Below are 16,690 nucleotides of genomic sequence, written 5' to 3'. Positions count from 1 at the left end.
GCATTTTCCCCTGTGAGCCCACGATTAGTTGGGTTTTATTTTTTACATTTTTTTTTTTTTTTTAATTTGAGGGGGTGGCACTAGTACTTTCCCATAGCACTCAGTCATCTCTGAGGAACTGTGACTTCAGGGAGTACCAGGCCCCTTCATGTGCTTCTTTATAACGAATTATCCTGCCTTCTTACATCATTGACTGCCTAACGCAGCTGTTAGGTTGCTAGCACAGATGTGAGAGTCTTTGTTAGTACTTGATTTTATTTTTCTATTTGTTAATGTCTTTTCTGGATCTCACTTTGTAGCCCTGGCTAGTCTGGAACTCACTTTGAGAGATCCTCCTGCCTCTGCCAGGACTAAAGTTTGCCACCACCATACCCTGCCCTGTATTTGTGTTTTTAAGAATAGTTATACTGTAGTTCAGTTGTTGAGCAGAGAACAATACAGAACTCTATTCTGTGTTTCCACCCAGTGGGTCTCAGGGATTGAATTCAGGTTGCCAGGCTTGTACAACAAGCTCTTTTTTTTTTTTTTTTAACCTGTTGATCCACTAGTCATCCTGTAGATAAGGTCTTTGAGACAGCCTGTAGCCCAGGCTGACCTCAAACTCACTAGGCAACTGAGAATGACCTTTAACTGACCTGAATCTTCCTGCTTCTACTTCCCAAGTGCTGGGATTCTAGTTGTTTACTCATTGCTGGGGCTGGAACCCAGGGATTCCTACATGCCAGCCAGCACTCTGCCAGCTGAACCGCAGTTCAGTTCTGCTGAGGATGTTCTAGATCGTGCACTTTTATCTGCTTACACTTCCTACTCTTCCTTACTTTAAGGAAGCTCATCCAAATGTTTAAATATAAAGTGATACAGATTTAATTTTGATGAAACATAATTTCAGTAATCTTGTTAGCTGCATAGAGTAATTCCATACATCAGTCTTTTGGGTAACAAAACTTACTGTGTTTAATTTTCCCAGCAGAAATTCAGGAAGCCAAAGCTCCCAGTCCCTCCATAAACCGGCAGACCAGCATTGAGACGGACCGAGTGACTAAGGAGTTCATAGACTTTCTCAAGACCTTCCACAAGACAGGCCAAGAAGTCTATAAACAGACGAAGATGTTTTTGGAAGCAATGCCTTATAAAAGGGTAGGCTGACACTAACCACTTGGAAACAAGAGCTGTGGTTTTAGGGAGGGTTAGAGAGAGCTGTAATCTTGTCATTTTACACCTGAGAAGAACAGGTTGATAGTTACTTAAGACCAGCCTTTTAGTTCAGCTAACACCGGACTCCAGGCTAGTACTTTTCCACTGTGCCTGGTCATCTCTGGAACTTCTGCAGGGACAGGCTACCTCGCCTGTTCCCCTGTGCTTGTGCAGCCTGCCTGCAGAGACCTTCAACTCAACTGCTAGGTCGGGAGCAGGAGCTGGACCTTGTTCCTTATTACTGGCTTTCCTTTTTGTATTTGGATTTTTTCCCGTCTTTTATTTCTCAGCTAAGGCAGGGTCTCACTGACATAGCCTTGCCTGGCCCGGAACTCACTGTGTATGCCAGGCTGACCTGAACTCACAGAGATCCACATGCGAGCTAAAGGTGTGGCCACCATGCCTGGCATTTATTTAGAGTTTTAGTATTCTTTCTGTTTATTTAGAGAAAGGAAGAAAGAGTGTAGAAGTTGATAGGTACCTGGGTAGCTGCAGTTTCAGTCCTTTTGTTTTGTAGATGAAGGATTATAAAAGCCAAACAAGATGAGTGACCATGACTGGTCTGCTTAGCTTGCTATGGTTTTCAAAGTGAACTAGAGCTGTGCCTTCCACATGTCTCTCACTATGTAGCCCAGGCTAGCCTCCAGCTCCCTGGTTCCCTCCTCAGCCTTCATAGTGCTAGGATTATGGAAACATACCACCTTGCCTGGTAGGGGGGTTGTTTTGTGGGGTTTTGAGGTGGGATCTCCTAGGTCTACTTCCAATCTGCCGTATGGCTGAGAGTGGCCTTGAACTTGTGACACCACACACACACACACACACACACACACACACACACTTCCACAGCCTCTGGAATGCTGCTGTCATTTAGAGGTGGGATTTGCCACCATGCTTGTTCACACCTGTGTCTTTAGTCCAGAATTTCTTGTCTGTAATTTCAGTTCCCATAATTCATAAAGCTACTTGAGAAAGAATTCATTTTGTAAGTAATAATGAAGTCTGTTCACATTCTACAGTATTAGACTCAGCTAGCTCCACCTGTGCGTTCTGTGAGGGGAAGAGAGCTTACAGAGAGAGGAGGGAACGGTGATCAACAAGCAGCAGTGGTCTAAGAGTCAGTGCTCCGAGGGAGGGCTTTTCTCCTTTCCCTTCAGGGCTGTTGTGACCCCATGTTAGCACGACTGTCTTTTGTACTTTAAGCGTTTGTGAAGAAACTGACATTTGGAGTTCAAGCAAGCAGCTGCTGAGTGTGTGTGTGTGTAGGTGTGTGTGTGTGTGTGTGTGTAATGGTAGTGAGGTGTGTGTGGAGTGATAGGCTTCTTGAATGTGTAAAAAGTCAAGTTTGAGGGTTGTTTTTGCACTGTCAAGAGGACACCTCTAATAAAGTTGCATTTACACTATAGTTTGTACAAAATATACTACTGTGTTTATAATATATTTACAGGAACACTGATCAGTTTGGGTTTGTTTTTCTTCTTCTGAGAAGCATAGACTACCCTTATTCTGTAAGCATTTAGTTGACTTTTTAGTGAGTCTGTGAAAATAAAGAAGCAAGCCTGGCATGGTGCCACACACCTTTCTTTAGTAACAGCAGTCTGCAGGCAGAGGCAGGCAGACCTTTGTGTGTCTAAGGGTAGTGTGGTCTACATAGTGAGTTCCAGGCTATCCAGGGCTGCACAGTGAGACACTGTATAGAGGCCACCATGCTGTGTGTTCAGGGCATCACTGATTGGTACTGGAGACCTGGTCAGCTTCAGATCTCTCCTCCTGAGCAGCTACTTTTCTCTTTTACACTAGTAGCAACTGCTCTGTGGTAAGAGATCCAGTCTCGTGCGTGTGTCCGGTCTGTCTTTGGTGTCTAGTGTGATGGGCAACATCCAGATAGATTTTTAAAATTACACTGATTGATTGATTGATTGACTGTGTGTTTATGTATATGCTTGTAAATAGGCATGAGTGTTTAGAGATCAGAGAATGACTTTGAGGAGTCTGCTCTCTCTTTCTACCATGTGGGCCCCAGGGATCAAACTTGAGTAGCCAGGCCTAGCAGCCAGCTACCTATCTCAGCAGGAGTTTGAAGGAATCCCTACTGGCCTTTGGCTCCAAGTTATAAAACTTGTTACTTGTGCCTGGACTTACGTACTCTAAGTTTATGACACTACTCAGATAAATGTATTAATTACAACTTAGGGACGGTTGGAGATTTGAGATGCACTTAGATTAATGTGCACTCTCAATTCTTCAGACGTGCTCACAAAGCTTTACCCCACTTACACTTTGTTGATATAACTCGAAGGCCGACTCAGCATGAAAAGTAAACCCTATCTCTAGGGCCGGCCTCATGGCCATTGATACCCACTGGTCTTTGTTCCTATTGCATTGCACAGGTTTTTTCTCCCACATTGCTGAGGTCTAGAACAGTGACACACTCCTGCTTCTGTCTGATCTGGATCATTCCTGTTGTCTCCAGTCCTAGTTTATGCCAGAGTTGAACAACCTGTTCTGTATGTGGGCCAAGAGTAGACAATTGTTTTCAGAGCTGTGTTCAATGTCTTTCCCAGCTATTTGATCTTTGTTAGGAAACACTTTATCTGTATTTAGGCTTTAAAAAAATCCCTAAACAGATTACTTCTGGCTAAAATTTCAGCACTTGCCTATTTCAGACCACTACAACATTGTATTATGTAATGCTTTAACCATCCAACAACATTTATTCTGCTGACTTTTTTCTGAAGCTTGTTTATTTTACCTCCAGTTTTAAAAGCAGAGTTAGTTTAGTAAAGATATTTTGAAATAGATAGGATTGATATTAATATTAACTAGCTCAAGGTTTGGAAGGGGTGCTCCAGAAGAAAGTAAGACACACCCTAAGAGGCATGAGTGTGTGTGGGCTCTAATGAGAGAGTCACTCAGTTTGTTGTTGTTTTTTTTTTTTTTTAAAATGTGGGTATTTGCTCAAGGCTAGAAGAGAGTGTTGAATCTCCCAGCGCAGGAATTACAGGCAGTTATGAGCTGCCATGTGGGTGCTGGGAACAGAACTCCACCCCTCTTCAAGTACAGCAAGTATTCTTAACCTCAGAGCTGTCTTTCCAGCAAACACCTTTTTTATTTTTAATTATATTATCACCTACTGGGTTCTCTTTCATTTGAGGTAGGGTCTCACTATATAGTTCACGTGGGCCTTGAACTTGTAATCCCCTGAATACTGACCAAGGTTCTAACTATGTCCCACCACATCTGGCTCTGTGATTAGCTACCGGATTTAATGTGTTCCTGAACCTTGTCATAGTCTTTACAATGGTATATTTCCACTGTAATGAGAAGAGCAGGCACATGATTAACATAGCATCCTTGCATGAATCACTGCTGTAATCTTCCGGGATTGGGAGAGCTAGGACAGGATCATCAAGCTTGAAGCCAGCATGAATGAACTACATAGTGAGTTCCAAGTCAGCCTGAGCTACAGAGTACAACTCTGTCTTAAAAAAACAGCAACAAAGCCGGGTACTGGTGGTGCACGCCTTTAATCCCAGCACTTGGGAGGCAGAGGCAGGTGGATTTCTGAGTTCGAGACCAGCCTGGTCTACAGAGTGAGTTCCAGAACAGCCAAGGCTATACAGAGAAACCCTGTCTCGAAAAACAAAAACAAAAACAAACAAACAAACAAACAAACAAACAAAAGATTCTAAAGCTAAGAAAACAGAGGAGGTAGTCCAGGAATACAGCTTGCTTAGCACACAGCAGGTCCTAGGTTCAGTCCCAGAACCCTCAGGATGCACAGACAGGCGGATCTCTCAAGCTCCTGGCTAGCCTGGTCTTTAGAGGGAGTTCTAGGACAGGCAAGGATACACAGAGAAACTGTCTCAAAAAAGTGAAAAAAGAAAAGAAAAAGAATCAAATCCCTCAAAACCAACTAACTTCTGAGAGAAAAGGGGTTGGGGGGATAGAGAAGAGAAAAAGGGCAGAGTGGCTTTGTGTGGCTTTATGGACAATGTTCTGAGTTCAGCCTCCAGCACCTGAATTTAAAAAGGAAAAAAGAAGCTAGAATTTATAAGGCATAGTAACTTATATAAAAGAATCTTATAAAAGGTTATCTAGACATGGCTCAGCAGCTAAGAGTAAGCTGGTTCTACTCATTCTGAGGATCTATAAGTTTTACCACACCCACTGTTGGGGAGTGCACAGCTTCTGGTAAGGGTAGCTCCAGAGGATAGAGGGTCCTCTGCTGACCTCTGCACCTGTGTACATACCCCTACACACACATTTGTATACATAATAAAAAGTAAAGCAAAACATAGCCAGGTGTGGTAGTACAACCTTTAACCCCAGTACTTGGCAGGCAGAGACAGACTCCTGAGTTTGAGGCCAGCCTAGAGTGCGTTCCAGGACAGCCAGGACCACACATAGAAACCCTATGTCAAAGAAAAGCAGAAACAAGGAAAAATTATCTTCCTGTAAGACTTAAGCTGTAGTGGGTGGATAATGTGTGGGCTCAAGGGTAAATGTGGTCACCTGGGTAGTGTACTATCTGTAGGTTTCCTTTGTCCTCTGAACATAGCCTCATGTCTCAAGAGTAATTTAAATTTTCTCAAATTATTTTAATTTTATTTATTATTTTATGTATATAGATATTTTGCCTGCATGTGTATCTGTGTACTTAGTGTTTGCACGGCCGACTGAGGTCAGAAGAGGGCATTGGATTCTCTGAAACTGGGGTTGGAGACAGCTGTGAGCTGCTGTGTGGGTGCTGGGAATTGAACCGGGGTCCTCTGGAAGAGCAGCAAATGCTCTTAACTGCTGAGTCATCACTCTAGCCCTTCAAGAGTAATTTTAAAGTATGGTGAAAGTGGGCATTGTGGCGCAGGTCTTTAATCTGTGCACTCAAGAGACAGAGGCAAGTGGACTACATCTCTGAGTTGGAGGCCAGCAGAGCTACATCGTGAGACCTTATCTCAACAAGAAAAAAGTGCAGAAGAGATGCAGAAGGACAATCACCTCAGAACCCTGTTATCTGATTTAATGAGGTCCATGGGTTGTTGAAGAATTGTTTTCTTCAAGTCTGTTTCTATGAAAACATGTTTAAAACATGCTATTAGGTTGGGTGTGTTGATGTAAGCCTATACTTTAAGCACTGGGGAGGCTGAGGAGGGAGGATTACTTATGCCCACAAATTTGAGACTGATTTGGACAAAATAATGAGAGCCTGTCTCAAAACTAAAAGTCATACGCTGGGTATGGTGGCGTGTGGCTTTCATCTCAGCACTTGTGAGGCAGATAGCAGTGGGTTAGAGGCTGACCTGGACTATCCTGTGAGGCGGTGGGCAGCCAGTGCTCCTAACCATTGAGCCATCTCTAAACCCGAATTCGGGTTTTAACACACGAATTTCCACAGGGCTGGAGAGCTGGAGAGGACCCAGGCTCAGTTCTCAGCACCCTTGGCTTGGTGAACCTGATACGTCCCTGCTTCTGAGAGCATCATGCATGCATGTGGTGTGTGGTGGGCACACATGTGTGTGAGCAGCTCCCATGTGATCCCCGTCTCCTAAGGAGGTGCTCAGGAACAATACAGGATCTTTTGGTCATTTCGTTGCTTTTTGTTTTGTTTCTTGGAGAGTCTGTCTATTAAGATTTGCTACTGCCTTGCATGGTGCCTCCCACCTTTAATCTCAGCACTTAGAAGGCAGAGGAGGGTGGTTTTTTAAGTTCTAGCCCAGCCTGGTGTACACAGGGAGGGAGTTCTAGGACAGATTGGGCTACGTAGAGAGACCCTGACTCAAAAAACAAGCAAACAAAACAATAGCAATAAAAAAGCAAGGAGCTAAAGAGATGGCTCAGTGGTTAAGAGCACTGGCTGCTCTTCCAGAGCTCCTGTGTTCAGTTCCCAGCACCCACATGGCAACTCACCACTGTCTGTAACCCCCATTCCAGGGCTTCTGGCACCCTCCATAGACAGGTAGGCAAAACACCAATGCACATAAAATTAAACAAATGAATAAAATAGAAACAGTTGTTACTGGTTATTTTGTGTTAACTTACAGTTTGCCCTGTGTTGACACTTATGGAAAAGGTATTTTTCCATGTTTAGGTGAAGAGATTATAGTGTGAAATATGTCTTCATTTTCACCCACACTTTCTGGGAATAATAGAAAGATGAGGGCCCTCCTGTACCTTATCGTATGTATTTATGTATTTTTGAGACGAGGTCTCCTGTAGCCTATGCTGGCCGTGAACTCCTGATTGATTCTCCTGCCTCTCCCTCCAAGTGCTTAGTCACACGGATACAGCACTGGTTTACACTGTGCTGGAACACTGTACCCATTGAGCTACATTGCCAGCGGCCTCTTTACTGTTCTAAACCAAAAAGTAGTTTGACCTATCTGGTTACTGTTAGAAACCAGTCGGATATGGCTAAAAGGAAGAGACTCATCAAAACAAGCTTTAATTCTTGAGGAAGTTGGGAGGAAGTAGCACAGACTTAGTTCTAAAATTAGAAGCAATAACATCGTGGGAGTAGAATGCAGAACAGGGCCTCCAGGTGCTGGGCAAAAGGCAGAGGGGAGGAAAGGAGGGCCAGCCAGGTACAAGGGTGCACTAGATAGGTTAAACCTCAAATGGGGTGTGGGTGTGTGTGTGCGCGCGCATGCGTGCACACGTATCTGCATGTCAGTATGTGTATATGCGTGCAGATGCCCATCGTGTCAGCAGAGGTTTGGGGACTCAGAAGCTGTAGCTCTAGGCTGTTGTGAGTCACCTGATGTCTATGCTAGAACTTAATCCTCTGGAAGAGCAGCAGGTACTCTTAACCTCTGACATCTCTCCAGCCTATCTGATGTTCTTAAGCATAGTAGGAAAACTATGGTTGTTGACTCTTAATGGTGTATTTCAAAGTAATGACTGGAAAGCAATTCAAATGTTCCTGCTACAGCACATTGACAGGTCTAGGATCAAATGCCAAAGTGCCTTGGTCCGTTTGCTGTACCTTCTCCATGAATACTAGAGGGCATTCAACTTTTTGGTTTTTCGAGACAGGGTTTCTCTGTGTATATCTGGCTGTCCTGGAACTCACTCTGTAGATCAGGCTGGCCTCGAACTCAGAAATCCGCCTGCCTCTGCCTCCCAAGTGCTGGGATTAAAGGCGTGTGCCACCACCGCCCGGCTCAACATTTTTTAAAGTGAAAAAATAAATGAATATTTTTAAAAACCAACTCAAAAGGGATCTGAAACCTACATATTACAACTGTTGAATTCTAAACAGAAGTCCAGCCTACACAGTAAGACCCTGTCATGGAGAAATCACCAACAGCAGTAGTGATAGTGATAAATTGTAATAGCGGGGGTGATGATGCACATGAAGTCAGTAAGTGTGCACAGATTGTGTGTACATGCAGTGGTGTGTAAAGATCATCCGTGGTCGAGTTCTGTTTCTTGCAGAATATGTGTGATATTTGTAAGTTCTTTTAGAGTCAGCTTAATGCAAGGAGTGTGTTTTAGAGACTTGTTCAGATTTGGTGTTCTCAAACTTTTCAGCTGCTCACCAACCTATGGTCTGTTGATTGCAGGATTTAAGCATCGAGGAACAGTCAGAGTGTACGCAGGACTTTTACCAGAATGTGGCTGAGAGATTGCAGACCCGTGGGAAAGGTAATATGTTGTCAGCCAGCTGTTGTGGAGCAGCTGGTCATAGCTCAGGGTAGCTGCCCTCACCTCCTCAGATTGGCCTGGCTGGTGAAAAGTACTGTGCTGATATTGGCATCTGTCTCATACCTGGCAGTGCCCTTGAATGCCTCCCTGTGTATGCCTGGGGCAATGGGTAATGCTGAGTAATAGAATTCCTACATTGTAAGTAAAGTGGGAAGAGCAGAGATGCTCAGGTAGTTTTCTGTGTGAATCCCCACCTTGGCATTGCCATTAGGTGAGTCATTGTTCATGATGACGTAAACCTAAAAAAGTTGGAACAGAAAGAAATTGAGACTCACCAACTTAAAGCTTTGGGTTTGCTTTGTAGAGATTCTCTGGCCTTCTATTGACACTATACTTGAGGGCGCATTTCAATTGCTTCATGTCCACCTGCATGCTTCAGAGAGAACATGGTGGCTTTGTGGGAAACCGCAGAAGAAAGGAGATGTGCCAGCACTTGGCAGCCTTGGGAATTGCAAGTGGTTTACCAGTGTAGCAATAGAGAGGGGCCCACAGAAGTCTTCCTACTTGGCAGGACATATACCTGTTAGGTTCCAGTGAACCAGTTTAGCAAGTAGGAGGGAATTCTGTATGATGTAGTTTAGAAAGTTGTAATTTCTTTGGTTGTTTTCTTGAGACAGAGTCTCACATAGCTCAGGCTGGCCTCTAACTTGATGATAGACAAGGATGACCTCGTGTTCCTGATCCTCCTCAGACATGCACCACCATGCCTGCTTTATACAGTGCTGGGAGTGGATCCCAGGGCTTCTTGCATTCTAGGCCAAACCTCCGTCAACTGGGGTACATCCCCAGCCCAGAGAGTCATGAATTTTCAAAGAGGATTTTTAAAGTTTCTTTACTGGTGTGTTTATAGCATTTATTTTTCTGTATAGAAAATACTACGAAAGTATAGTCTTGAGTTGAAATCCTTCTCCTGAGCTGCTTACCCGTTTGTGTCTTCCAGTGCCTCCAGAGAAAGTGGAGAAGATAATGGATCAGATCGAAAAGCACATCATGACCCGTCTCTATAAATTTGTGTTCTGCCCAGAGACTACTGATGATGAGAAGAAAGATCTCGCCATTCAAAAGAGGATCAGGTGATCACAGCGTCTGCTTTATCTACTGTCTCGGATGGAGTGATAGCATGTGGCTAACAGTGCGTGTAAGCTTCCAGTCTTGAGCAGTACCAGTGTGAGCCTCTCAGCCAGGCTTATGATAACCCGCTTTTCTGTCTGTCTGGAGATAGGACCCTTGTTGGATATGTGAGATCATTCTAGATCCCTAAAAGTTTCAAGGAGCACAAGGACTTGATTTCTTGTTTCTTTGTGCCATCTTGTAAGGCGGGAAACTGTGACTGTCAGTCTCCAGGTGGTGGAGGATGTCTTTCCTCCTCTGTAGCACAGCTTTGGCCATCTGAACTGGTGACGATTACTGACCCATTCTCAGGGAGCTCAAGGGCTGGACCCAGACTCTGCAGTTCAGCAGCAGTGGAACATTTAGAAACAAGCTACCTGTGCTAGTTAACTTTCCACTGTTGTTGGAAAATACTTGACAGGGATAATTGAAGCGAAGGAATTGTTTTGGCTGTGGTTTAGGAGGGAATACCCATCGTGGTGGAGAAGGCAGAGCTATGGCAGGAACATAGAGCTGGGGCTCCCTATGGCTGTGGATCAGGAAGCCTTTCCTCTTCCTCCTTTAAAAACGTACTTCATGTGTACATGAATGTCCCTGAGTTTATGTTATGTGTGCCACATGCATACGGGAACCTATGGAGGTCAGAAGAAGCATTGGGTCCCTTGAGTCCAGAGTTACAGATGGTTGTGAGCCTCCCATGTGGGTGCTGGGAACGGAACCCAGGTCCTGTGCAAGAATAGACAGGGCTATGAAGTTTTGAGCCATCTCTCCAGCCCCCTTTCCCCTATTTTTTTTTTTTTTGAGACTTAGGTTGTGAGGACATAGGTCTTCCTGTTCAGGGGCTCTAGGATGTGGAAGGCAGGGTGTTACAGTGCAGGACCAGCTCTGGACTGTGAGGACAGCAAGCACAGGTTCTCAGCCTTCACAGCAGAATCTCCTTTGGGCCAGGACACTCTGCCCTCTGTCCTCTGCTGTGAGAGGCACAGAAGCATGTGGCATTCAGGGTTTTACTTTCTTGTGTCTGTTAATCTTAGATAGACAGGAGTCCTGTGCTTGAACTTGGGATTGCCTAGTAAGTCAGTGCTACCCTTGTTTTGGTTGGAGGAACAGCAAGATTAGAGTCTACCCTCCGTTCTCAGACTTCTTCCTGGCCATCCCTTTCTCTGCAGGGCTCTGCACTGGGTGACACCTCAGATGCTCTGTGTCCCTGTCAATGAGGAAATCCCTGAAGTGTCCGACATGGTGGTGAAAGCGATCACAGGTCAGTGTGGCTGTGAGCTTTACATCTGAATGTTCTCTATAGCTTACCGTGATACTGCAGTATAACGCACAGAAAGGCCTTTAAATGTATACCCTCCATTCCTCCTCCCCTCTCTCCCTCTTTCTTTCTTTTGCTCATTCATTTAAGATAGGATCTCATTATGTAACCCTGGCTAGCCTGGAACTTGTTATGGAGGACCAGCTGGCTCAGCCTCTGCTCCCTGAGTGCTGGGTGCTACTCACTGCAGTGCTGGGTGCTACACACTGCAGTGCTGGGTGCTACTCACTGCAGTGCTGGGTGCTACACACTGCAGCAAGTAAGCTCCTTTCCCTCTCCTTGTTTTGTGATGGAGTTCTCTCTTTTCACTTGAGATGCTTTTGATATTTAAAAAAAATATTGATTGGTTGAAAGGTATGTCTGTGGGACTGGAGTTACAGACAGTTGTGAGCTGCCATGGAGGTGCTGAGAACTGAACCTTGCTCCTCTGGAAGAGGAGCCAGTACTCTTACCTGTTGAGCCATTTCTCTGGTCTCATTCTTCTGATATTTTCTTTAATAAATCCTCCCCACCTCCCGTCTTTCTGTCTTTCTTTGGGGCTGCATACTACATCTTGAGTGTGAGGGCAAAGAACAAATTGTGGGAGTCAGTTCTCTCCCACAGTGTGTTTCATGGGGATCGAACTCATAGGCTGTCAGGCACCACAGTATTGTTACATACCAAGGCACCTTGCTGGCCCAAAGTGTCATCCTCTGGTCATTGAGATAAACCAAGGTCAAACAGCTAGAGCCGACAGTGACTGCTACTACTCTTTTCCACTCAAGTCCACTCTTCTGCTTTTCTGTCTGAGAGAGGGCTTGTCTGAAGCCTGACCCTCTTCGAGAAGCAGTGTGCACAGTGAAGACGTTATAAACTGAGCATAGAGCTGTGTGAGAGACTGGGCATGGGGCTCAGCCTACAGAGCCCGGTGTTCCATCCAGTACTGGATTAACTGGGTGTGCTGGTGCACACCCACCATCTCAGCACTTGGAAGGTCCAGGTCATTCTTCCTTCATAAGGAAATTGGGGTAAGCCTGGGCTGTAAATATAAGCTCTAGTTGAAAAAATACAAACAACAAAAAGCAAGTAAACAATAAGAAATGTGAGATACTTTTAAAGCCGTGTTCTCCTTTTCCATGGGGCTTAGGGGTGCTTCTCCACAGCTTCTTGTGCAAACTGGTGTCATTCCCAGTCTGCCTTCTGCTCGCTACTTGATCCTGGGTAGTCAGGTAGTCCCTGACACTCAGTGACCCATGTTTGAGACCGATGATGCTTTGGGGATCTACTTCCTGTACTAAGTTAACTGTTGAGGTGCTGGGTGATGGAGACACCTCTGGGTCCTGAAGGAAAGAGTTCAGCCCATTGCTCCCGCCAATTGCTACTTGTGTGGTAACTGCCTCATGGAGTGCCATGCCTCCTCTCCACAGACATCATTGAGATGGACTCGAAGCGTGTGCCTCGGGACAAGCTGGCCTGCATCACCAGGTGCAGCAAGCACATCTTCAATGCCATCAAGATCACCAAGAATGAGCCAGCCTCCGCCGATGACTTCCTGCCCACCCTTATCTACATCGTCCTGAAGGGCAACCCCCCTCGTCTGCAGTCCAACATCCAGTACATCACTCGCTTCTGCAACCCCAGCCGGCTCATGACGGGCGAGGATGGCTACTACTTCACCAACCTGGTAAGATGTGACTCCCGGAGGCAGGGAGAAGACCCAGGAGGGGATTTGCCTGAGGGAGGCAGCTTAGAGCTCCTAAGGCTGCGTGTCTCTCAGAGTGGAGGTGACCAGGACCAGTCTGTGCACATGTCCTGGCTCCTGTTGCTTGCTTGGCATCAGCATCACTGCAGCCCCACACGATCAGCTGCAAGGAGGAGTCCACTGATACCGGGGCTGCTGACGTGTTCCAGTGGCGGGTCAGCATTGCCCCAGACACCAATAAGGGATCTGTGGAAAGGAGAGTTCGCTAGGTGTAGAAGCTGTTTTGGTTTTGAATACACGTTTTACATGTAATAACAGGCGCTCAGGGTGAGTTTAAGGCAGGTAACAGACCTTCGGTGCTCATAGGTGGGAGACAGCAGGGACTCAGGAGCTGGGAGGGAGGATATAGAAGGCAGCATGGAGAGCAGAGAGCACAGTCTGCGGAGGAACAGGGAAGTGGAGCTGTGATCCTGTGGAAGATTCTGGAACAAAGGGGAAATCAAGTGTCCAGAAAACTGGGCATGCCAGTGCATAGCAGCAGCAGAGAGGATGGGCTGGGCAGATCAAAGGGCTGGGTTACATAGTGAGTCCCTGTCTTAAAAAGAGACAGCCAGGCCGGGTGCCATGCCTACAGTCTCAGGACTCTAGACACAGAGGTACAAGGACCCAGAAGATTAGTATTTCAAGATCATTCTTGGCTACATAGTTTAGGGCTAGCCTGGGCTATAGTTATTTCTGAGACAGGGCAGAGGATATCTGGCTAGTGGCAGAGCACTTGCCTAGCATTCCCGAGGCTCTGTGTTCAGTCCCCAGAACTCAGAATGGTGAGAGGGTGAGTCCTTGCAGCCCTTCTGCCTGACTGCCATGCTGTTCTTTTTTCTCTGCAGTGCTGTGCCGTGGCTTTCATTGAGAAATTAGACGCCCAGTCTTTGAATTTAAGTCAGGAGGATTTTGACCGGTACATGTCTGGCCAGACGTCCCCCAGGAAGCAAGAGTCTGAGAGCTGGTCCCCGGAGGCCTGCTTAGGTGTGAAGCAAATGTATAAGAACTTGGACCTCTTGTCTCAGTTGAATGAACGGCAAGAAAGGATCATGAACGAAGCCAAGAAACTTGAAAAAGACTTAATAGACTGGACAGACGGGATTGCCAAGGAAGTTCAAGACATTGTTGAGAAATACCCACTTGAGATTAAGCCCCCGAACCAACCCTTAGCAGCCATCGACTCTGAGAATGTGGAGAACGACAAGCTCCCTCCCCCACTGCAGCCTCAGGTGTACGCAGGGTGATGGCTCGCTCGCGGCCATGTTCATTTGGGGCTGATTTCAGGGAGCTACTGAGTTCCGCTCTTCAGGTCTGGAATATGAATTAACTGCTTAAAATGTCAAAGTATTTTTAAAGTACAGATTTAGGGATTGTTCTTTTTTCCTAGCAGGGGAAGCTTAGAAAATAATAATGTACTATTTATTTGAGTTGGTGGAGTAGGTTTGTGTGAATTCTATGTTACTCTTTTATGTCCGCCCCGATTTTCCCATGGGCTTCCTCTGTGGTAGACATTGTTGTTGGTTTTGGGCAAACACTGCCTTTTAAAGGATAAAACAGATGCTATAAAGTCTATGTTGAAATGAGTTCTATGTTTGCACACTCTCCCAGTGTGAAATAATTTTGTAATTGTAAAGATAGAAGATAATGTTGATAAGTAAATATGTAAAATTGTAAATATGTAAAAAAAAAAAATAGGGCCGGGGAGGGGTGGTGTCTCGAGCATGGCATTTCAGGAGCTGATTTTTTTTTTTTTTTAGGTAAAAATGAAATATGTTGAATGTTTGCCTTTAGTACCATTTTCTTTGGTTTGTCCCACTAAAAATAATCTAAAACATTTGAGCTTTAACAGGACTTTAGCACTAACTGCCCTAACTCTGAGGTTCTTTTTGGTCCATATTATGAAGTTGTGACACCAACTTTTAGGTCATATAAGATATTGTTCTGGAACCCTGGGGAGGTGGCTCAGTCAGTAAAGTGCTTTCCACACCAGTGTGGGAACCCGAGCTCCCTGTCCAGCCCACACGTGAAAAGCCAGGCGTGGTGACACGCACATGAAACAGCACTACTGGGAGGCAGAGACAGGAAGGTTCCGGGGTGGGGGAGCTTGTTGACAGTGAGAGACCCCGTGTAAGCAAACAAACCAAGATGGACAGCTCCTGAGCAATGACAGGCAAGGCTGACCTCTGGCCTCCACATGCCCACATATGTGCCTGTGTACCTCTACACACGTGTACCACACACACACATGAACACATGGAGTTGCTAATTAGTACGGTTGACTTTGAACTGTGCTTGTAGCTTCCTTTCCCTTATTCATCCAATAAACGTCACCCACAGTGCCGTTTTGATTTGATTGGTTTTGTTTTGTTCCTGGGTCTTTTGAGACAGGCTGTTGCTATGTAACCCAGGCTATCGTCAAGCTGGTGATCCTCCTACCTCCACCTCCTGATGGTGGGATTTATGGATTTGTACCATTACACTCAGCTCATTCAGACAAATCATCACCAAATTCTGTGATACCAAGACATGGTCTTGGATGGAAGTTGGAACGAATAAATGAGGCTCATGGGAGTTGACAGGGAACTTGTCAAAGTGTGAAGCAAGTGGGTGCCTTATGCTCTTCATTGTCTGCTTTAGCTCAATCAACAGGTAACAGAATCAACAGGTTATAGACATCTCTCAGAACCTTCAACCTCAGAATTGACAATTGTGGCCTAAGATTTTCTTGTTATGGCAAGACTGCCTTGTACATTGTGGGATATTAAATAGGATTTTTGCTTTCTGTACCCAGTAGATGCTAGCAGCCTTCCATGTTTGTGGGAAAATGGTCTCCATTCATGTGTGGTGGCATGTGCTTATAATCCTGGTACTCGGGAGGTGGAGGCAGGAGGATCAGGAGTTCAGATCATCATACACAGTGAGTTTGAGGTAAGCCTGGGCTGTAGAGATCCTGTCTCAAAAGAAAGAAAGAAAAAATAAGCCTGTCTCTGGACATTATCCAGTGTCTCCGGGGGACAGAACTAGCCTATACTAAAAATCAGCGGTCTCTTGGCAGCCAGGGGTTATGAACCTGTTAATTAATATGCTATAACCAAAGACTATTGCATTGATTATGTAATGTTACTTGATGCCTCCCTCCACGAGGCCCTACAGTGGGGAATCTTCTCTGATCCCTGTGGAACTTCTTACAACCAGATTATACCACAGATGGGTGACTCTTCCACATAGTTATCAGCATCTTTGTGAAATTAGGAGTTCCTCAGGACACTGGTCTTCAACAGTGTCATGGCATTCGAGTAGCTGAGAAAGGCTTTCTTCCTTTCCCAACATATTTTCCTAAATGTTTACTACAAATATGCAGTATAATAATTTTGGAATAAAAGTAGGACAAGAATGTAACTTTTAAAAAGTATTTATTTTGTTTTTAATTATGTGTATGTCTCTGTGTGTGTGCATATGTGAGTGCAGGTACTTTTAGGGGCCAGTAGAGGGCATCAGACCCCCTAGACCCAGAGTTACAGGCAGCTGTAGTGAGCTGATAAGGTTGCTGAGAACCAAACTCAGGTCCTCTGCAAGAACAGTATGCACTGTTAGCTGTTGAGCCATCTCTCCAGCGTGAAATAGAAAACTTTAATGCTTTATTT

At 45.3% G+C, this 16,690-nt stretch overlaps 1 protein-coding gene across 4 annotated transcripts in view; it reads left to right on the top strand.

Annotated features, from left to right (window-relative positions):
- Rabgef1 (RAB guanine nucleotide exchange factor 1) overlaps positions 1–16,445 on the top strand; it is a 41,919-nt gene extending 25,474 nt beyond the window's left edge. For 2 of the 4 annotated variants that reach the window (XM_028765974.1, XM_028765975.1), the window contains exons 4-9: positions 968–1,137; positions 8,754–8,835; positions 9,836–9,968; positions 11,175–11,266; positions 12,730–12,986; positions 13,892–14,290. In XM_028765974.1, coding sequence (XP_028621807.1) covers positions 968–1,137; positions 8,754–8,835; positions 9,836–9,968; positions 11,175–11,266; positions 12,730–12,986; positions 13,892–14,290 — 1,133 coding nt within the window. Of the gene's footprint in view, positions 1–967; positions 1,138–8,753; positions 8,836–9,835; positions 9,969–11,174; positions 11,267–12,729; positions 12,987–13,891 lie in introns of all 4 variants that reach the window. The other 2 variants (XM_028765973.1, XM_028765976.1) reach the window with 2 other exon arrangements.
- The last annotated feature ends 245 nt before the right edge of the window (positions 16,446–16,690 follow it).

Source organism: Grammomys surdaster, unplaced genomic scaffold (genome assembly GCF_004785775.1).
Source record: "Grammomys surdaster isolate TR1022 unplaced genomic scaffold, NIH_TR_1.0 166, whole genome shotgun sequence".
In the NCBI taxonomy this organism is placed as follows: Eukaryota; Metazoa; Chordata; class Mammalia; order Rodentia; family Muridae; genus Grammomys; species Grammomys surdaster.
Note: the sequence above shows the minus strand (reverse complement) of the source record. Positions and strands in the feature narration are given on the sequence as shown.